At 47.9% G+C, this 21,673-nt stretch overlaps 1 protein-coding gene across 2 annotated transcripts; it reads right to left on the reverse strand.

Moving 5' to 3' along the window:
• Positions 1 to 914: 914 nt before the first annotated feature.
• EIF3C (eukaryotic translation initiation factor 3 subunit C) lies at positions 915 to 21,516 on the reverse strand. Of its 2 annotated transcripts, none has more exons than XM_061589078.1 (21): positions 21,414 to 21,516; positions 19,415 to 19,559; positions 16,649 to 16,714; positions 16,212 to 16,401; positions 14,926 to 15,051; positions 14,462 to 14,516; positions 14,207 to 14,316; positions 13,726 to 13,853; positions 12,212 to 12,365; positions 11,973 to 12,076; positions 9,235 to 9,376; positions 8,948 to 9,073; positions 8,262 to 8,355; positions 7,216 to 7,403; positions 5,781 to 6,005; positions 4,850 to 5,213; positions 3,207 to 3,366; positions 2,719 to 2,784; positions 2,225 to 2,312; positions 1,804 to 1,966; positions 915 to 1,107 (listed from the first exon to the last, which is right to left on the reverse strand). In XM_061589078.1, the coding sequence occupies exons 2-21, from the start codon at positions 19,513 to 19,515 to the stop codon at positions 1,022 to 1,024; spliced, it is 2,736 nt and encodes a 911-aa protein (XP_061445062.1). In that variant the 5' UTR covers positions 19,516 to 19,559; positions 21,414 to 21,516; the 3' UTR covers positions 915 to 1,021. The 2 variants fall into 2 exon arrangements, with proteins under 2 accessions (XP_061445062.1, XP_061445061.1); XM_061589077.1 differs by having other exon boundaries at positions 21,397 to 21,501.
• Between the last annotated feature and the right edge of the window lie 157 nt (positions 21,517 to 21,673).

Below are 21,673 nucleotides of genomic sequence, written 5' to 3' on the forward strand. Positions count from 1 at the left end.
TAAACTTTCAAGCCTGTGCTTTTGCTTTAAGGTGAAACTGACCACCATGTGTCTTTGCTTTGCAATCAAACTGATAAGCAGGTACCTTTGCTTTGCTAGGGTGAAACTGACAACCCTATGTGTCTGCTTTGCATTAAAAATATCTCTTGCTTTCTCCCAGGGTTGGGGAGGGAAGGATCTCATATGATTCAGACGAAGAGGAGGCGGAGAAGAAGTAGGTAGGTGCTGCATAGGCACCCTTTAAAGTCCTGTTGAAACTGCCCCCACCACTTATGAGCGGGTGTAGGAACCCATCCCTGTTCTTTCCATGTTATTCCTACCTCTGGTAAGAAAGTTTGTTAAAGAAGCAATGTCCAGGAACACATCTACTTTGTTAACTGAGGTATGAGGTATTACTGCATATTTATTTCTATTGTGAATTGTTTTCTGGTATCTATATTGCACACTACTTTGGAAACATCTGTTGGGAAGCCATTTACCTACTGTATATTTTGAAAGCCATTTGGCTGGCTGTTCTGTATACATTTGGACACCACTTAAGATATTGTAACCAAATTTTGCATGATGGTTCCTGAGATCTATGCTTGGATACAATTGGACACCATTCCGAACCAAGATGGCAGGCTGAACCTTTCAAAACTCAATTTTTCTTAGAATTCCTGAGCAGTGGCAGGTATGAGGCTTCTAGTACTTAAATAAAGAAGCTTTGCTCAAAAGATTCTTTCTTGTGATGTTTGCGACACTCACACTTCCACCCCGTCCCTGGTAGGAATCAGCTGGAAAAGGGTGGAGGCGACGTCTCAGAGCCCACGTGGGATGTAGCATGGCAACATTTTCCCGACTCTAGTTTGCTTGCCTTGGCACCCTCTTCCAAGTTTCTTCTTCTTCTTCTCCCAAAGACATCACAGCCAATATCTCTTCAAACAAACTCTTTATTCAGTGTTTGAAATGTAGGAATTGGAATGAGATCTCCCTGGTAACCTCCCCTCATCTGGAAACTCTAAAGCGACAGCTCAAGAAATCAGTAGTTGCTTTGTCGCTCTTGCTGCCGATACCCTCCACGGCGCATGTAGCCTCCTTCGTTCTTACGGTAGCCGTCCTTCTGGTCTGCAGGGTGAAAAGCAAAAGGTGATTAGGTACAAGGTACCGGCACAAAAGCAGCCAGCAAAATACAGCATAAATGGGTTTGTTGTGTAGCTTACAGAAAATGGGATAAGGATGGGGATTAGGAGACAGATGCAAAGTGGCTCTTGAGTGAACACCCCTTGTTCTTCCACCAAAACAGACCATAATTTTCAATGAATTCTGCATATTTTGGCTTTATAAAATTGAAAGTGGGGACAGAACTGTCTTCTAATGACAAAGGTGTCCTGTATGGAGGAAGAAATGGTGAACTAAAGAGGATTTGGATGTGATGAGGTAAGGAAAGCAGGTAAACCATCTGATTAATGCAGGGTTGGTAATGTCCAGCCCGTGGACCAAATTAGATTGCGTAGGCTGGCCTGGCAGGCCTGAGTGCCTGTTCTTTGCACTCACCTGACTTCATATGACATCAGATGAGGGACAGGTAAAGCCATGGCTGCCAAGTAACAACTGGGAGCACCGCAATCATAAATGGATGCTCCGATCTTACATATTTTGCTTCACAACCATGAAGGCTAGAATTTAAGTGCAGACTTACAGGCAAAACCTGGAAACAGTGGCCATATCTGCCTCTCCACATAGATCACAGGCACAAAGTGGTGAATGGAAGGGGGGGACAAGAAATAGTGACCACAAGTGGCTTCTGGAACTGTCACTCACCCCGGAAGTAGCCCCCATAGGTGCCCTGCTTCTGGTCGAAGACCCTCTCATTGTTCTCCACGAGGCTGCCCAGTTTCTCGGCCAGCTGCAGCGCCAGGTTCTGTTGGGATGTGGGCTCTGTCCGATGCATCACCACTGTCTGTGTGGGCTGGTCTAGTGAGGCCTGAGGGGAGGCACGATTGGGAAGGGCTCAGACAAACCCAGGGAAGGAGAGATTGCTGTGCATGTTCAAAACCCCACATTGCCTCTTTCTTTCAGAAGGTTTCATGGTGAGGCTCCTGCGGAAGCCCAGCCTGGACCCCCTCTGCCTAATCTCTGAGCTGGTTTGTACAGGAGCAATGCATTTTCTCCAGGCCTGCCACCCACCTCTGTACCTTCTCTGATTACCCCTGCCTGCCTTAGGAAAAAAAGGATTGCTCACCATCAGCTCTTCATTGATGATCATCTTGCTGATGATACTGTGCACTGTGGGTAGGTCCAGCTCAAACATGTCAGACAGGATCTCCATGCTAGAAAGGCAGATTTAATTGAGGGAGAGGGAGAGGGAGAGGGAGGAAAAGAGGAAGCAGAGATTGTGAACTTCAGCCATCAAAGGCTGGTCCCATCAGCAGCCTGCAGGGCAGAAAATCTAAGATGGAACATGGTGGCCTGCAGAAGGCTCTGTGATTTGGCACCTGATATAAAGTGCACCGAGGAAAAGGGACGGGCTCGTTTGATTAATAACATTTGTGAATAGGATGTTTGCAGAGGAGATGTACAATGTCATGTACATCCCAATCCACCAAGGTGCACTGAGCCACTGATGCCACATCCACAAAATAGTCCGTGCCTCAGGCCCTGGGCAAGAGGCTGCCATGCTGAGAGAAGCTCCAGAGGTTACAGCCAGGCCTGCCCACTCCAAGCCCCACATGGTACCTGATGGAGTCGTAGACGCTGCTGTAAGTGAAGAGATAGGTCCGGAGAGACTCCTCTTGAATCTTCCTGTCCGGGGGGTGGGGGGAAGCAAGGAAGAGAAGCAGCCATCAGCAAGAGGCCCCTCAGAAGTGGCCTGGCCCACCCTTTCTGCTCGCTTCTCGCCACCCAGCTGCACCCAGGCAAGGGGGCCACTCTCAGCACGGCCACTCCGCTTCTGCTCCCTCCTCTCTGTTTCAAGAACAGGGCTCTGGCCCTCTGTCCTCAGCCTGCAGATGGGCCCAGTTGCTCACCGGCTCAAGCACTGAAGGCTCCAGGTTTAAACCCTTGAGCTGCTGCTCATCAGAGTAGACAATCCGAAGCTGGACAGACCAGTGGCCTGACTCAGCAGCTTCTCTGTTCTCTTTCTCCAACTTCTCAGCTTTTCTTGTCCTGCTTAAGGAGCAGGAATAACTCCCCCCTCAACCCCCAATTCTCCCCGTGCAACTGACCGGACGAGCATGCTGCGCACTTTGTCAGCTTCGGGGAACAGGTCCCAGACCTTCCCATTCATTTTCTCGTTGACAATGAAACGGTGACACGTCTTCCAGTCGCCCATCTTCATAGCCTTGGATGCTGCCACCACATGCTCCCTCATTGATTCTGGGGGGCCTGAAGCAAAGGGGAGACCATCAAACGGGGAAGGCATTCCCTGTCTTGGTGAATAGGATTTTAATTAGCTAGCAAGACAAGCCACATTTCCTGAACATCTTCTCATTTGTGGCAAAAAGGCACATTATTCTATGGTCTGAAAAAAATCAGCTGCTTATAAAAAAAAAAGATATTTAACATAAGAACATAAGAACAGCCTGCTGGATCAGGCCAGTGGCCCATCTAGTCCAGCATCCTGTTCTCACAGTGGCCAACCAGGTGCCCTCAAGATAGCTCTCAAGATGTTAAAAAGTCAACCAATAAGAAGAAAACTCAGTTGATGAAATTGACTTGAGGTTTAGTAGATTTGTGCTCTATTTAAACAAATATGCTTGAGAAGGCAACATAGCTCTAAAGGAAAAAATAACACTTTTTTGTAGACGATGCCACACCATTCACACCAGGCAACGTTTTGGAAGAATCAGTTCTCCCTTTCTCAAACATAAGAGTGACTGTCACCAAGGTGGTATTTGCTACCTGCAGTTTTTATATTAAAAAAAAAAGTTTTAAATGGCTTGCCTGCTTGAAATTAAAAAAAGATATCCTCTTTAAAGAAATTGATCAAACCAACCACCCAACAAAATCTTGCATTCCTGTAATATGGACAATGCCGAGGCCACCCCAAATCCTTTGCTAGGTTATTTGATCAAATATCCCTGGCCCTTGCGAGGACAGACTGTGCAGCAGCACACAGTCCTTGTCCCCAAGTTCTCAGCGAACTGAAGGAGGAGGTCGGGAACAACAGAGGTCTCCCGAGTTGCTTGGAAGACACTCCCAGTATTTCTTACATCCTCCAAAGCCCATCACAAGCGAAATAGTTTGCCCCTCTCTGAAGCTCTCTGAGAGTCCAAGGGGACTTGGAAGAGGGGAGGAGTTAGGAACATACAGAGATGGAAGTCTTTCCCTGGCCTCCCTGGAGATATGAGGGGTCTTCTGCATGCACAAGGAGAGGCTCTACCATTGCGCTACAGCCCTTCCCAAAGTGGAGTGGGGGGAAGTGGAGGGCTGGTGGAGATTTTAAATAAAGGCTGGCTAATATGCCAATACAACATTTGTGAGCCTCAGGATCACACCTGGGGATGTCACAGGAGCCAAAGGAACACCTGAGCAGGATTCCTATTGTCCAGGGCCTGGGGCTTCACTAGCCCCTCCCCAAACAACTTGCAAAACTATGCAAACAGGCAAAATGGCTAAATCTGCATAATATACAGCAAATTGCGGTATTTAGTTTGAACAGTACTGAGCACTGAAGACATTTTTACTGAGCCGTTATGTGCTCAGAGGGATAAGGAGGATTCTAAATCAAACCTAAGAATATTCCCCTTACAGGGCCTCACGTTACAGAGGAAAGCCAGCCGAGAGGCCAGGGTGTGGGTGCAGACCTGTAGCCAGAAATGCACCTTATGGCTAAAAAAGGCAAGTGGGCTACCCCAGGAACGCTCACCAAGAAGAGGCTGGCGCTCGCCCACCCGAAGCTGGTGGTGGAACTGCTTGCTGATCATGCGCCGGCGGGCGTCGAACTCGTGGGCGGCCATGTAGGGGATCTCGAGCAGCATGGCAGAGACCAGGTACACGCACTCCAGGAGCTCCAGGTTGATATGCATGTGGAAGGGGACCTGGCGGCGCTTCTCAATTTTCTCCTGTTCCTGGTTGCGCTCCTGCATGCTGCGCATCAGCAAGCCCTGACCAAGCAGTTCCTTGGCCCGCCCACTCGACTGAATGTCCAGCAAGGCGTTGTGGGCGTCCTTGATCATGCCCTGGCGGAAAGCACAGATCCCCAGCTGCACCATCGTCCGGTTATAAAGGATCTGCAAGAGCCGAGAAGGTGATCGCCCACCTTGGGCTATCTGCACTACCCCCCACAAAAGGCAACAGCAACACTAAGAAAAATAACTCCCACCCCAAAGATTTGCTTCCTGCAACTGCTTCTTCACGAGACGGAAACAAGCACAGAATTATGCCATACGCTCTGCTGCCCCTCTACCTCCATTAATCTGGGCCACCCCTTTTCATTCCCATCCACTCTGGCTCTTTCTACCTGCTGCTTTTCGCTCCACGGCAGCTACTGCAGCCATCAGTGAGCATGTTGCCAAATGGGCAAAGAGGCAGTATGAAATCAGGAAAGGAAGTCTCGCCAGCCACACAGGAGGCTGTGGCTGATCCCACTGGACCCAAGTGCTGCCCACAGGCGGGAGGAATGGCACTGAGCAGCAAGGTTGCCTCTGCTCCCCATTCCAAACCCTGCACCGTCATCCCCACTGGCAACTTACAGCTCCCTGGGACAAAAGAGCCTCTCTGAGCCCCTTAGTCTCCAAGGGCTGGCTTTGCTTAGCTGTGCCTCAGAGTCCCCTCCTGTGACAGTTTTGCTCTCTGACCTGCACAGGCGGATCTGCGTGCTGGATGTTGTCCTGCAGGTGACTCATGAGCATCAGATCACGGGCCTGGTACCAGCGGTCGTGCAAGGCGTGGTGGTAAATGTGGCAGAGGATTGCACAGGTACGGATTCGGTCCGTCCGGTCCTTGGCGTAGATGACCTTGCAGAGGCGCTCCATCAGCACCACAGAATCCTCAGCTTCGTTCTCAGCCTGGTCTTGTTCTGACTGTGAGCAAGCAGGTTATGCAATGAAATTCAGTGCAAGGAATCCCTTCTCCCCCATATCAAAATACTACTTTATGGCAGGGATAGCCAATGTGGTGCCCTCCAGATGTTGGACTCCAGCTCCCATCATCCCTGACTACTGGTCATGCTGTCTGGGGCTGATGGGAGTTGTAGTCCAGCAATATGTGGAGGGCACCAGGTTGGCTATCTGCACCTTACTGTATCAATCACCTCCAACATTTGCTGTCTTGCTATGCCAGTACAATGCTAAGGGTTTTGTGCAAAATCAATTTTCAAATGTGCGTAATTGTCAGGACTCCAACCCAAGGAATGTTGGGAACTGTAGTTTTGGGTGAACAACACCCCCCCCCAGTTGCTAGGATCTTTTAAAGGAAGCCATGGTAGCTAAATCAAATCACAATGAAGTTTCAAATAAAGATGTAAAGCCCTAAAATATTCCCACATCAAACCTTTGGCAATCATGCTGCACGTGTCTTACAGTATCAACCCCTCAACTTCTCCCAGGTCGTCAGTATCATTTCCAAGTGGCCAAGAATATACCTGTGCTGCTGTTCCAGTGCCATCATGATGAAGAACGATGGGGATAACCGAGCCTATATTCAGGGAGCAGACCCTAACTTAGTGCAGAAGTGGAGAACTTCTGACCTTCCACATGTTGGAGCAGTCTAGCTCCCATCATCCTCAGTCACCATGACTGATGGGGCCTGCAATGCAGCATCACGTGGAGGGTCCCAGGTTACCTGCCTCAGGTGTAGGATGCTGAGGGTCCCAGGGTCAGTCCCCTGGTATCTACATTTAGAAGGCAATAGGAAAGAGGCTTGTCCTGGACCCTGGGCAGCAGCTGCCAATCAGAGCAGACAGTGCTGGTTTAAAGGGGGGAAAGTATGACCTGATATGCGTCAGTTTCTCATGTATCAGACCATTTAGGACACTGTTCGTCAACCTTGGGTCCCCAGATGTTGTCAGACTACAACTCCCATTAACCCCAGCCAGTTTAGCCAATGGCCAAGGATGATGGGAGTTGTAGTCTAACATCTGGGGACCCAAGGTTGACGAACAGTTTAAGGGCATGGGAAACATCTTCTCATCTAAGGGGTTATGCCCTCCACACACAAAAAGCCATGGGTGCAAGTGGAGAGCGAGAACGCTCTAGCAAACCAGGAGCTTCACTGTCACAGATGCCGGCCTACCTTGCTGTCCCCCGCCGGGCCTTGTTGCCGCTGATGAGCCTTGTAATCAAACTTGTAGTAGGTGTGGAGGATGCAGCGCAGGTAGATGCGGCAGACCTCCTCCGTACTGCCCTTGTCTTGCAGGTAAGTCTGCACCCGGTCTATGATCTTGCAGACTCGGCCCTCATCCTTCAGGTGGTCCACATACTCTGGTGGAAAGGAAATGTGCACTCACAGCCATCTTCCTAAGCATGGCTGCTGGTTTTTCCTGTTTGCCATGCGGAACTTGACAAGCACAATCCTGAAAAGCCCCAGCTTACATTTTGGTGGCCCCAAAAGCACTTCTAGTCCTTATGATTGCTGAATTAAGGACATGAAAACATACAGGCCCTGACTAGCTGTCCTTTTTGCAAAGCCTTGTCGCTTTCTGTCACCTACCCAGACTTCTCTTGCCACCCCACTGCTCTTTGTAAAGCTTTTCTTTTTAAAAAGAAGTTTTGAAGTCACTCTTCTTGAGTTTTCGTAGGAAGCAGACATAACTGGGAGGCGTAAAAACAGACAGACTGGCAAATATTCTGATTTTTCTCATTTTATTCCAAGTTCAGTTCCTGGCTCTGAGTTTCCATAGGCCCTTTCCAACAGAAAACAGTCAGTGGAGAGAGGGTCTTTTCAGGGGAAAACACAGCGGACACTGAACCTTTCTTAGGCCACTCAATGGCGCTTCAGGCACTGCAGAGATCCTCTATGCGTGGGGTGGGAAACCTTTGGCCCTCAGTGTCATCTGTCTCTCCAGGGAGAGAAAGGGATTGTATGAGTGTGGGAATGGGGTGGCCCAGAGCGGGAAAGAGCTATAAAGTTCAGTAAGCTCAGCCCACCATCTTTCTGGCCCTACCTGCTTCCATCTGTAGCCCCTGGTGGACTTTTCCAGTGGAAAAAACAGCCTTTCATTGGAAAAAAAGTTCCCAACTCTGCCCTATGCCAGTCCTCCACTAGCTGAAGTCCAGTGCAAATTTCCGTCCTAGCCTGTACCCCCCTAAGACCCTGCTTTCTATGACACACACACTTACCCTGGGAATGAGGGTCTGTGTTCTGCATAATCTTGGTGAACTCCTCATCCATGCGCTCCACCAGGGTCAGAACGCAGCCACGTACACGGAAGGGCTGGCCACGGAGAGAGAGACACACACACAAATGGGTGAAGGGGGTCAACACTGTTAGGCACAGAGAGACACTGGAAACAAAGCCCTATGAGAAGAGACTGAAAGAACTGGTCTTGTTTAGTCTTTACAAGAGAAGGCTGAAGGGAGATCAGATAGCACTCTTCCAAGTACTTAAAAGATTGTCACAAAGAGGAGGACCAGGATCTCTTCTCAACTGTCCCAGAGTGCAGGACACTGAATAATGGGCTCAAGTTACAGGAAGCCAGATTTCTATGGAACATCAGGCACAACTTCCTAACTGTAATTACCTAGGGAGGTGGTGGGCTCTCCAACACTGGAGGGATTCAACAGGCAGTTCAACAGCCACCTGTCAGGATTCCTGCACTGAGCAGGGGATTGGACTCAATCGCCTTACAGGACCCTTCCAACTCCACTATTCTATGACTCTACACACCCTTTTTCTTTCTGGCCTGACAGTCTATACCAGCATCCTGTCTGCTTCTTGCAGATTTCAAGCCAGCCCATCCTACCCTCTTGGCTGGATGCCCTGAGGATGGGGAGGAACTGCAGGCACCTGCCACAGAAATGCTTACCTGCTCGCTGTTGGACAGGTTCTCAGAGTCCTCTGCGATGTTCTCGCCAATGAAGATGTTGGGGTGTGCAAAGAGGATGTCCAGAAGCTCGTCAATGGAGACGAGGCATTTCTGCCACATCTCCGGCTGCCCATGAAAGGAGAGGAGGTGCAAACATGACAATCACTGAGGCCCTTGGCATTAGAGGAAGGAAACCCCCTGGCCCGTGGGCTCTACAGCCAACACACAGGCCTTCTGCTGTGCTTTGGAATAGCTTCCTTCCTCCCCCGTACTTCCTAATTCCATACCTTCATATAGGTAGCCAAGTTGGGGTTGTAGTCATACAGAGAAGCAACAATGTTGAATTTGATTTTGACATCAATGGGAATCCCCAGGTTGTTCTCTACTGCAATTCCAACCAAAAGCTGCAGAAGATCAATCTGTGCTGCCCTACGAGAAAGGAAACCGGGGAGGCGGGGGAGAGGAGGCACTCAGTGTGGTCGATGGGAGGCAGCGGAGGAAGGAGACGGCTGCACATGTTCTTTTGAGGCACTTCTGCCCAGCAGAATCCCCACTACCCTGTGCCACAACCTCTAGCCTAGGTAAGGGAAACCTTTGGCCCTCCAGATGCTGCTGAATAGTAATACTAACTATAATTGTAATTATTATTTATTACCCATACTTCACCCTGTGATCCCAGGGCAGGTGACAACAGTCAAAACACCTAAAACAATTTTTAAAACCCTTAAAATCACAACTCCGGCCACGCTTGCTGGGGCTGATGGGAACTGTAGTTCAGTAACATCTGGTGGGCCAAAGGTTCCCCATACCTGGCCTAGCCCTTGTGCAAAACCCGCCATTTTTATTTCCTTTGGATTCATTTAAAACATTTATATACTCCCCTTCCTCCTCAGGATTTCCAGCAGTGGAAAGATTTGTGGTTGTATTCATTGTTGTCGTTCAGCCCAGGTAGCAGACTTCCGCTTGCGCAACTGAACTTCCCCCTCCTCTCCCCTGCAACCATCTCAAGCACCCTCAAAATCTGATCCAGAGGGTTGGGGAACACTTTGGAGAAGATTTTGGAGGCACACAGGGAGAGGAAGGGGAAGTCACATTGTGCAAGTGGAACTCCCCTCATGCAGCCATATTGGAGACAACCCTTGCAACGCTGTATCACATAGCATGCCGTCCCCTGAAGGGACATGACGCAGCTGTCTTGGGGGTGTGTGTGTGTGGAAGAGCGCATGTTTTGCATGCAGAAACTTCCAGGTTCAATCCACGACACCTCCCATTAAAAAAGAAAAGAAACAAAGATAGATAATGGGAAAGGGACCTCTGCCAAAGACCCTGGAGAGCTGCTGCCAGTCAGAGTGGACAATACTGGGGTAGACAGGCAAACAGCCTGACCCAATATAAGGCCCTTTCTGTGTTTCACCTTGCAGAATCTAAGCAGGTCTGGCAGTGGCCAGTCACTTCCCCCTCCAAAAAAAGCCTCCGGGTGGCCATGTATGCCCTTGAGTTCCATGGACAGGAGGCAGAATAAAATGAATGAAAGTCTCCTCCTGTTTCCGCTGCATTCATCTCCTCCTACTCCCCCACCCCCGCCCCGGGGCAGCTGAGGGCAGCACTTTTGACTGTGCAACAGCAACCCTCTGAAGGTGCTAGAAAAATTATTTACAGCACGTCTCCATTATCTGCCTAACATCTTTTACTCTTAGAGGCAATTCCCTTCTCTCCACTGTACCCCTAGTGGCTCTTCATCACTTCTCATCTCCTACATAGAAAAGTTGTTTAAAGAACATTTGTGGAAAATAAACTTTCAGTGCAAAAAAAAGGAGGGGGGGGAGGGAGAGGCCTCTGAATGCCAAATTGAGCCTTTCTACAAATTAACAAATGACCCTCCGTGGCGCAGAGTGGTAAGCGGCGGTAACGCAGCCGAAGCTCTGCTCACAGCCGGAGTTCGATTCCAATGGAAGGAAGAAGTCGAATCTCCGGTAAGAGGGGTCGAGGTCCACTCAGCCTTCCATTCATCCGTGGTCGGTAAAATGAGTACCCGGCATATGCTGGGGGATAAAGAAAGGCTGGGGAAGGAACTGGCAATCCCACCCCATATAAACGGTCTGCCTAGTAAACGTTGCAAGACGTCACCCTAAGAATCAGAAACGACTCGCACTACAAGTGCGGGGACACCTTTACCTTTTTACAAATTAACAAGCTTTCCCCAGCCCCTCCTGAGGTTTGTTTCTGTCTGGTGATGACAGCCACGCAGAAGAGCTAATTTCCCAGTCTATGGAGGCAAAGGCTTTATAAGCCCTAACTGGATCACCCTGTTCTCACAGCAGCTGACTAGGTGCCTATGGGAAGCCTGCAAGGACTTGAATGCAACAGCACTCTCCCCACCTGCAATTCCCAGCAATACAGCCATCATGGCTTGTAGTCACCAATAGCCTTATCCTCAAAAAATGGAAATGGTCTGCCTTCAAGTCGATCCCGACTTATGGCTACCCTATGAATAGGGTTTTCATGGTAAGCAGTATTCAGAGGGGGTTTACCATTGCCTCCCTCTGAGGCTAGTCCTCCCCAGCTAGCTAGGGCCTGCTCAGCTTGCCACAGCTGCACAGGCCAGCCCCTTCCTTGTCCGCAGCTGCCAGCTGGGGGCAACAGGGCTCCCTGAGACTATGCAGCTTGCCCACGGCTGCACAGGTGGCAGGGCATGTAACCCCTGAGCCACTCCCTGTGGGGTGATCTTTAGCTGGCCCTTGACACCCAGGAGACACGAGCGGGGATTTGAACTCACGGACTCTGGAGTCCCAGCCAGGCTCTCCACCCAAGTCCCTTTTTCTAAACCCTGGGCTTTGCCACTCTGGGCTACTTTTGGGAGGAAGAGCAGGATATAAATTTAATGAAGGAAGGAATACACCTTTTCCAGCTCTACAATATCCTTTTTTGAGGTTGAAGCAACCAGAATGGCATTCCATGTGTAGTCTTCCATGCCACCGACTCAACCTTTCCCCCACAGCCCCAGATCAACTCTTGTCGGCCTCACCGATCAGTGCCTTTCTTTCCACGGGCCTGCAGGATCTCATTGAGTTTCTTCACTACTACGGCATGGTTGATCTCTGTGCCTTTGGCAAACATCTTGGGCTTCTCCTGCAGGAGGAGAAAAAAAGGTACATAAAACTCAAACTATGCTCGAAGGGTGGGGAAAAGAAGAAAAAAGGCTGCAAACACCCTCGCTCTTGCCAGTCTACCAGCTGGCTGCAGAGGGCAACGGAAGGGCCTCACCTTGACCAGCGGGACACCCCCTTTGACCTCCTTCCACTCGCCACCGTCGTCATCCTCCTCATCCTCATATTTCTTGGATTTGCGGTCCTGCTTTTTCTTTGCCTTCTCTTCTCGTTTCTTTTCCACAACTCTCTTGTCTTCCTCGGTGCCCGCCCTGGTCAGGGAAGATCAAAATAGGATCGATCCCCTGTTCACCCCAAGATTCTGACTTCCCGAGTTGCCCTAACTACACAAGCCCAGACACACCCACTCATCTCAATCACCAGCACCAAAAAGCCTATTTGAGCCAGGTCTACACAGGTACCAAACTGCCCAACGCAGAGACTTATAAACCCAGCCACAGAGGCCAAGATTCCCGTGACAGACTGATTCAGAGAATTTGTTTCCTAGCATAGAATTCCCAAGAGTCCAGATAATGTCCAAAACACAGGCAAATCTGAGATGCCATCTTGACCTGCTTGCAGGTCTCAGTTTCACAAGTACCTGCCAGATGTGAAACAGAATTAGAGTCAGAAGAGAACCTCAGAGGTCATCTAGCCCAACTCCCTGCTCAGGACAGGAATCCTGCAGCTGCAGCATCCCTGGCAGATGGTTGTCCAGTGTCCCATCACCTCCTGAGGCTGTCTGTTCCACAATTCAACAGCACTTACTGTCTGGAAGTTTCTCCTAGTGTTTAGCCCAGAGGTGGGAAACCTTTTCCATCCTGAGGGCAGCATTCCCTCATGGACAACCTTCTTGGGGCCACATTTCAGTGGTGGGTAGTGTCAGAGGAAAAAGCAGGCAGAGCAATGGATGCAATTCTTACCTTGCTATAGCAGGCTACATTTCACACACACACACACACACACACACACACACCACCACCAGAGGATTCTGCACACATACCATTCCATCCGGGCATGTAAGAAGGGTTATCACAGTTCAGGGACGCATTTGAGCCAAGCAAAAGCGCTCAAGGAGGGTGTGCAGTAGGGTTGATGAGGGGGATTGGCCTGGGAATGGGTGTGGCCCCAGGAGAGTCCCAAGGGCCACATTTGGCCCCCAGACCCGAGGCTTCCTACTTCTGGTTTAGCAAAGATCTGTCTCCCTGCAATTTCTATACTCGTTGGTTCTAGTTCTACCCCTGGAGAACAAATCTGCTCCATTGTCCGGAGCACCCATCACACCTGAGATGGGCCCATAACTGCCTAGGTCGAAAAGTATCCATCAAACTTTAAGATGGTTAGCTAAGGCAAGATAGCTGACCAAAACTGCATGATGGACACCTGACACAGATACCGCTGCCTAAAGCAGCAAGGGCCACAACAATGGGTCAGGCCCCTTGACAACTCAGCCCCAGAAGCGGGACCTAAGAGTAGTACAGCTCAAAAAGTTTCACGTCCAGCTCCCAAGTGAGGAATTCCAGATTCTGATCAAAGACAGATTCACAAATGATGGTTCCCCCAGCCTGACAAGTGGGGATTGTCATTAAAGGATGAAGGGAAGTGCTGCGCCAACACAGGCTGCCCCCTTACTTCTTAAGGAACTTAGAAGCCAAGGAAGTGTATTTGCCCTCATCTTCATCTGACTCGGAGTCAGATTCCGAATCTGATGAGCCCCAGTCTTCATCATCATCAGAGTCTTCCTCATCCTCATCTTCATCCTGTCAGGAAAGAAAAGGAGAAAACTCTGCACCAGCAAACCACGCCATGAGAAAATGTTCTCACCCAGACTCAGCTAGGGAGGGCAACAACCCAGCACAGAGCAGTGACAATCAGTCTTTTACTAGCCTAAGTTTCATGGGGAATCTGCCCCTAATTCTGAGGCTTCTGGTTATGTTTCTGCAATTATTGCTTGCTGGAAAAAGAGTATTGCTCTTTTGCCTCCGTCAACCCTGCTATGGACCCAGAATTGCTTGGCACAAAAATCCTTCTGGCAGCCACCTTGAGGGAAGCGCTAGAAGCAATTGTTAAGACAGCGGAGGGGGGGGGAGATATTCCACTCTGGAGCTCTCACCTCCACCTTCCTGACAAACTTGCCCCGTCCTTCAGCTGCTCCCTCTTTCTTCTGTAGGAAAGCTGACGCGCTCATTCCCTCATCATCGTCTTCACCTGAAGAGGAAGATCCTGAAGACAGAAACCGGGCCAGAGGCGGGGGGAGAGAAAGAGGCTGTTGAGAGGGAAAACCTCAAATCCAATCCATCACACAAAAGCGTGTCCAGTGAGCCAGAGAGCTTCCACCTACTGCACAATCATCACCACCACCACTCACCCTCCGAATCATCACTTTTCTTGTCGTCATCTTCATCAGCTGACTGTTCAGGGTTCTAGTGGAAAGCAGAGATGCTGTGGTAATAATGCACGCAGGGTTCTTCTCATTACTTTTTATTGACAAGGACTCACTCTTCCATCATCAAACCCTCCCTTCTGTCCTCTGTTTGTGCGCATAGGCCGCCTTGAGCCTTAACACAACTGGTAAAGCCACTAATACACCCCTGTTGCCTAAAGCAGCGATGGGGCACCTGCATCCCTCTGGGCATTATTGGACTACATCTTCCATCATCCCTGACCACTGGCCGTGCTGGCTGAGGCTGATGAGAGTTGGAGTCACATAGCGTCTGGAGGCCCAAAGGTTCCCCTTTCCTGTCTCAGGGAGTCCCAAGGTTCGACCACCTTCCCCTGAGAGACTTCCAGCTGCCTCCCTGGAGTGACCTCCACCCTGCGATGTGCCAGTACCTGGCGGTAGGCTGTGATCTGGGTCTCATAATCCCGGTTGTACTTCCGGATCTTCTGGCGGAGGGTGCTCAGGGCTTTGGCATTGTTCTTGTTCATCTTCTTCTTGCCTTCCTTGTCCTCCCATAGCTGGAAAGTCAGGAGAGAAGGGAGATGCAATTACAGGCAGTGCACAACCCCCTGCCCCATCAACCAGCTTCTCCTTGTTCCTCGAGATGTGCCAAGTGAGGCTGTACAGTACAGGACAGCCCTTTTGTTCTCTAGCTACTCCTACAGGATCCAGGAATCTTGTGCCTGTGGGACAAGGCTTGCTCACCCCTCACCATCAGAGTGCTGCATGAAGAGCCAAAATGATGCAGCAGTGAGAGTTTCAGGACTTGATCTGTGTTCAAACTCCCAGTCAGCTATGAAGCATCTTAGGCTAGTCACCCAATCACAACCTAACCTACCTCACAGGATTGTTATGAGGATAAGATGGGGGATGGGGAAGAGATGATGGAAGCTGCCATAAGTTCCTTTGGATGAAGTGCAGAATAAAAATGTAATTAACGTAAATGGATGCTGTCTTGCCCTCATTTTCCATATATACTTTTTTACTCCCTATATATTTAAGTGATTCATATTTTTAGTTTCAGCCTGCAAAGTCTTCAAGGCAGTTTACAAGTCAGAAAAACAGTTGCACAACAAAAACCAACATACACAAAACTAGAAAGAACATGAAAACAGCAACCAGGATTGTTGCTATTGCTTGGCAAAACTAGAAAAACACACAGTTTAAACATGTCACTTAAGCAGTAAATAAGTCGGCGCCAGATGGCTGTTTATGTGGAGATGAATGGGGCACCATCACCAAAAGGCCCTGTCCCAGTCATCACCTGGCTAATTCTCCGAAGGAGAGTCTCAGATGATGATGATCTTAACAAGCAGGCAGGTCCACATGGAGAAGGTGGCCCTTCAGATATTAGCAGTAACTCCATCACTCAACAGATTCAGAGCTCTTCTCTTCCCGATAAACAGACATACCTTAATTCCAACTCTATCCATACAGAAGTGAATGAGTAGGAGAAGATGACAAGAGAGGTATCAAAGCTCACTCTGGCTCTTTGGTTTTTACATGGGCTCTGCATTCAGCCCCCTTGTGCAAGTAAGGGCATCATGGGGTAGATAGGGTGAGCAGCTCTTTAGCCCTAGATGCCAGACTCTTCCCAGCTGCTGAAATTCTCATGTAACCCTCTCTAGCCAGGCATGGGGACTTTGCAGACCCACTAGCTCCCTGCTCGCCCCAGTACCTCATTGAGATAGTCCTCTAGGTCTGCCAGGATACGGATGTAGAAACGGGGCACTCCCTCCTTGTCTACAATACTTTTGGCCTTGCCATAAGCCTTGCCCAGCAGCTCAAACTCCTCCAGACATTTGGTGACATCCCGGATCTTCATGGCATTCCGGATTGTTTTGATCAAGTTAGTAAGCTCCTCAAACCTGGGGCAAGGGAAAACAAGAGGAGGAACGGTTAAGCCTCTTGATGAAGGGTGGGTGGGTCCAGCTGGGTCACTCAAAAGCAAAGGTAGCGGCTGCTTTGTCCTCAGAGAACACAGTGCCGTGAACCCCAAAGGAAAAGCACTGCCAACAGAATGGGAAACTTCCTGGCTACCCAAGAATATGGTATTGGTCCAGCCCTCCAGAAACCAGAGGTGCCACTTCCTCCATCAAGCCAGCCAACCATCACCTCTTGTCCTTTGCACTGCGCACAATCCTCTTTGTGTCTTCCTCATCTTCACTCAGCAGCAGAGGCCTAAAAGAAAAGGGGGAGAAACAAATGATGGATCCCTGCTCTATCAATATTCAGACAAAGGTGTAGGTAGGAGGAAAAAGAGCCCATGAGGCACATCCTGTGTCCAGACAGATGCTGGTAGGAAAATTTTCTTCCAGAGAGTGGTTTCAGTATGCACACACAATGAAATATTACCACCTAAATGTCTTTTTATCTAGCGGATTCCTAACCCTGATCCATCCTCCACCTCTGCCCCTACTGGATGGGTCCCATAGCACACATCAGAACCTTTATTAGTGCTTCCAGTCTAAAACCTGAACCAGTTTTCCTGCCGTAACTTCCAATGCAAAATGTGTTGCCCTTTCATCATAAGAGATGCCACTCCATCTGGCTGCAGCAGCGGAGGGAGCGATGGGAAGCACAGCCCACTCCATTCGCTCCACTGAGAGACCAGCTCCATTTGGTCCTCCTCTCCCTGAACTGTTTCCATTCTAGCTGGTCATGTTGAGAACTGTCATGTTAATTTAAGAACTGTTGTGTCTTTTAGCTTATATGTCTGTGGGCAGGGATGTCTGTTACTGATTTTCCATAAGCAGGGTACAAACACCTTTGATTTTTTTTAAAAAGCTCAGGAAAACACTTCTATATTGTCTTGTGATTCAGACAGAACAGCGTTCTCATCATACTGTGGTTTCTTTTCAGAACACATAAATCTTTTGCTTTTTACAACTACTTTTAAATGAAATAAAGAAATAAAAGAGCAAACAAAGGGGGAAAAGTGATGCCTTATATCCTGCCCAATCACCAAGGTCTTTGGGGGAGTCACTTTTAGTATTCATAAGGAGTCGTGTGTTCAGTACTGCAGGCCCCAATTCTGTGGAATTTCCTCCCAGCTGAGATCAGACAGGACCCCACCCTGTTGAACTTCTGGTACCTGGTGAAGACCTTTTGATTTCAACAGAGATTTTTAAAAAGTTTTTCAAATTTTATGGTTAGTTTTAACTGATTTTACCTCTGTTGTACTTTTTAAATCTTATTGTACACTGCTGAGAGACAATGATATATAACCTTGGTGTTCAACATGGTTGCCACTTGACACAACATGTGGTTAAATGGCTATTGATCTGTGGCAAATTGGTGTTTTACTTCTTCCACCTATACCAGTTCAAAAATGAGTCCACCCTCCATCCCTAACAAATACAGATTCATCTTTGGGCCTTATATACTTTTCCAATTTTGAAAAATACAGAATTGTTTTTATTTCATGCAAGCTCCATTTCACTATGACATCTACAATTGTCAACTATCTAAAGAACTTGTGAGGCTTCTTTCTTTGGAGAGGCATCTTTCTGAGACAGATGCAATTTTACTTCAAAGCGCTCAACATTTGAAAGATGATTCAGTTGTTACGATGTGAATTCATATTATAAATCAAAATGAATTTGCAGTTTTAACTACAGTTATTCCAAAGCTGTTTTAAATTTTTGGCTCAACATGGCTCTGTGAATCTTTCTATGGTTAAAATGGTGAAATCAAAACATAGGTTGCAGATACTGGATGAAAATTTGGAGGCGGAGTCAACATGTAATCTAACTCATTTTATGCCTGATTTCTCTGCACTACTTAATGAAAAGACATGTCAGATTTCTCCCTAATTCTATCAATAAATAATTGCGTATTTACTACCCTCAAAAATACAGTTAATTTTTTTTCTCATGTGGTGAAACTGTTAACACATTTGCCACAATTTTAGCAAGTATGAAAAAAGAATTGGACACTGCTGGTATAAACTGTTGAAATAAATAAATTCCCAGCTCTATTACTGCCTAGTGTACTAGGCCAAATAGAGGCCATTAAAAGCAGATATATTCCTTTCCCTATTTATGAATGATATACTTTTGACCAGTCTTACCCAACATGATGCTCTCCAGATGTTGTTAAGACTCCAATTCTCTCCAGCCTCAGGCAGCATGGCCAATGGAGAGGGATGGGGAGAGTTGTAGTCCAAAACATCTGGAGGACATCAAGTCAGGCTGCTTCAGACAACAGCAGAGGGTGAGAGTCAGAATCAGCAAAGGAGACAGCAGGCTTCCTTTGCTGACTCCCACTCTCTACCTACTCTGATGGCAAGTAGCAGAAGAGGAATAAGTAAAGCCCTGCTAGGATGTTTCAGGATAATCTCTGTGGAAGAAGTGGGGGGAGGAGAGATCGAGAAATGGCTTGGTCAAACAGAGAGGGAGAGCCTGTTTGGAGCATTTGGAGTGGCACAGCAGAACCCAGAAGGAGGAGATGGTAACTCTGGGGTCCTGAAACAGGTATAGTATTGGATTTTACTGCATGGGCTTTTTTATTTATTGTAAACCGCTTCGATATTTTTTAAGAATGAAATAGTGGTATACAAATATATTTATGACAGGCCATGACAGATACTTTTGGAGGTGACTGATTCATAGGGTCGCCATAAGTCGTAATCGACTTGAAGGCACATTAACAACCACCACAAAATATATTTATAAATTTAAAAAATTGTGTGGACGCTGGGAGTTCAGGTTAAACTAAGGAAAAAGGATAGGCGTGTGGGCCTCACTCCGTTTCTGCAGCACCACAATATGCTCCTTCTTATACCACATCCCTTATTACCCAACTCAAGTCACTTCCTAGGAAGTTCTTTGATCTTGCCCTCTCCTTCAAATTCTCTCTCCCCCCCACAACCATACTTACTGTTTTCCAAAGTTGCCCCCAACTGGCTTGGCTACAAGCTCATCTCCGGAGAGTGATGATTCTGACTCACTGTCAGAGCCAGTGGTAAAGAAACGCGACATGGCAGCAGCGGCTCTGGATCATCAGTAGCCTGCTGCTTCCAATCCTGGGTGGGAAGGATAACAATGTAAAGGCACAGTGAGTTTAACGATCGCTATCAAGGGTGCGTTCATTCGTTTCCATTTACAGTTTTAACAACTGATGTGCGAACATGAGTTACTTTGCATGCTTTGACATAACTGACATAACAGTAAATAAATAAGAAGAAAGCCAGCAAGGTGGTTCTGATTATTTCTGTCCTTCTGCAAAGAAGCCAAGAATGGCAAAGTTGTTATACCTCCTATTGATAACTCAATCTTATTATGTAATTTGCATTCTTGATTGAATTTTCATGCTATTTTTAAAATATTGATTTGTTTGCTCTGTCATATGCATTGTATTTCTACTGTATATTTTTTGTACTATGTATTAATGCTGCTCAACACTTTAGGAGCCTTTGGGCCCAAAAGTGGTATATAAATAAACTATACCATACCATAAAACTTTGGCACAACCCCTTTGTCACCATCCTAAATGGAGACCAAGCCTAAATACATGTAACAGGGCTGAATGCATATGCTTCTCCTGTTTATCCTCCCTTCACCCTATGACAGCTTTCTCCAACCTGGTGCCCTCCAGACTTTCCAGACCACAAGTCCCATCATCCCTAAATTGGCCATGCTGGCTGTATCTGATAGGAATCGGAGTCCAGCAAGATGTGGAGGGCCTCATATGACGGAAAGCGGCTCTACTGCCTGCTTGTGTTAAATTTCAGACTATATGCACTTCAGGGAATGGACTGTCTTTTTGTTTTACTCATAGAACATCAAGCACATACTGATGCAATTTTTATCACACCCTTTCTCTAAAGTTCCCAGGGAGGAAGAATCTGGGGCAACTAGCCTGTGGCCCTCTGGATATTGTTGAACTCCTGTCAGCCCTAGCCAGCAAAACCAATGGTCAGGAATGATGTGAGTTGTAGTCAACAACATCTGGAGGGTATCAGGATTACAGAATTCTGCTCTCACCTCTCACTTTTTCGTCTCACAACAAACCTGAGAGGTAAGTAAGATTGAGAGACAGTGACTGGCCCAAGGGCATCCAGTAGGCTTCCTGACTGAGAAGAATTTGAACCCTGGTCATCTTAGTCCTTGTCCAATAATCTTCCCATTACATTCCAACAGTCAGGGGGCGAATACCTGATAGAACCACCAATGGCCTGACAAAACTGCTGGGGCAGCCCTCCCCCCCTTTCCTGGGATCTATTTAAGATCTGTGGGAAGGCAGATGCAAGGAAGCCCAGGCCAGAGAGCTTATGACATCATCTCCCAGACAGCCTGAGAGGGCTCTGTCATTCTACACTTTGTACTAGCATTTCCTAACCTTTGGGTCCCCAGATGTTGTTGAACTACAACACCCATCGGCCCCAGCCAATATGGCCGATGGTCAGAATGATGGGAATTCTGTCCAGAAACATCTAGGAACCCATTCATACAATTTGTGTTAGTATTTTAAAACTGTAAACCTCGATTGCCTTGGTAGTTCTACGCACCTCGGACACCCTCTAAGCCTACTGACACTTCCCTTCTGGATGGAGCGGTGCCATTTTGGATACGTAAAGGACCAGCGCTCAGAGAATTGAGATCGCTCTTAGCATACGAGACGTGCTGTTTATATTATATTAAAGCATTCATTCATTTTAATAGAATTATTGTTCTAAAAACTTAACTGAGTTCAAAACACTGACAGATCAGACAGGCGCACATCACAAAAGGGACAAAACATCCCTTCCATTAAAGATACTCCAAAAAGCAGGCGACTTTCCCCCATCTATCGCCTTCTCATTCTTTCCTTAATATTTGAATTTTCCCCTGTTCCACCACCGACCCCTCCAGCAATCGTACCTCTCACGCACGCTTACCAGGGCCGGGCCTAATAAAGAGAAGGCGTTTTGCTTCACACAGCCACTACGCACGCGCAAGGCCTTTGTCGCGCCCTAAACGTAACATTCATCGACATTCCAGCGCAATCTTGATGACTGCTTCCGGCCGAACATGGCGCTCTTGCTCTTCCAATGAGGAAATATAGAGATACAGTACTAAGTGGTAGAGCGGAGCCTCTCTTGCGTCATGATCACGAAGGTGGCTTTCAATGTCTACCGGAATATTAGGCTTTGTGTCA

Source organism: Rhineura floridana, chromosome 11, assembly GCF_030035675.1.
Source record: "Rhineura floridana isolate rRhiFlo1 chromosome 11, rRhiFlo1.hap2, whole genome shotgun sequence".
NCBI lineage: Eukaryota > Metazoa > Chordata > Lepidosauria > Squamata > Rhineuridae > Rhineura > Rhineura floridana.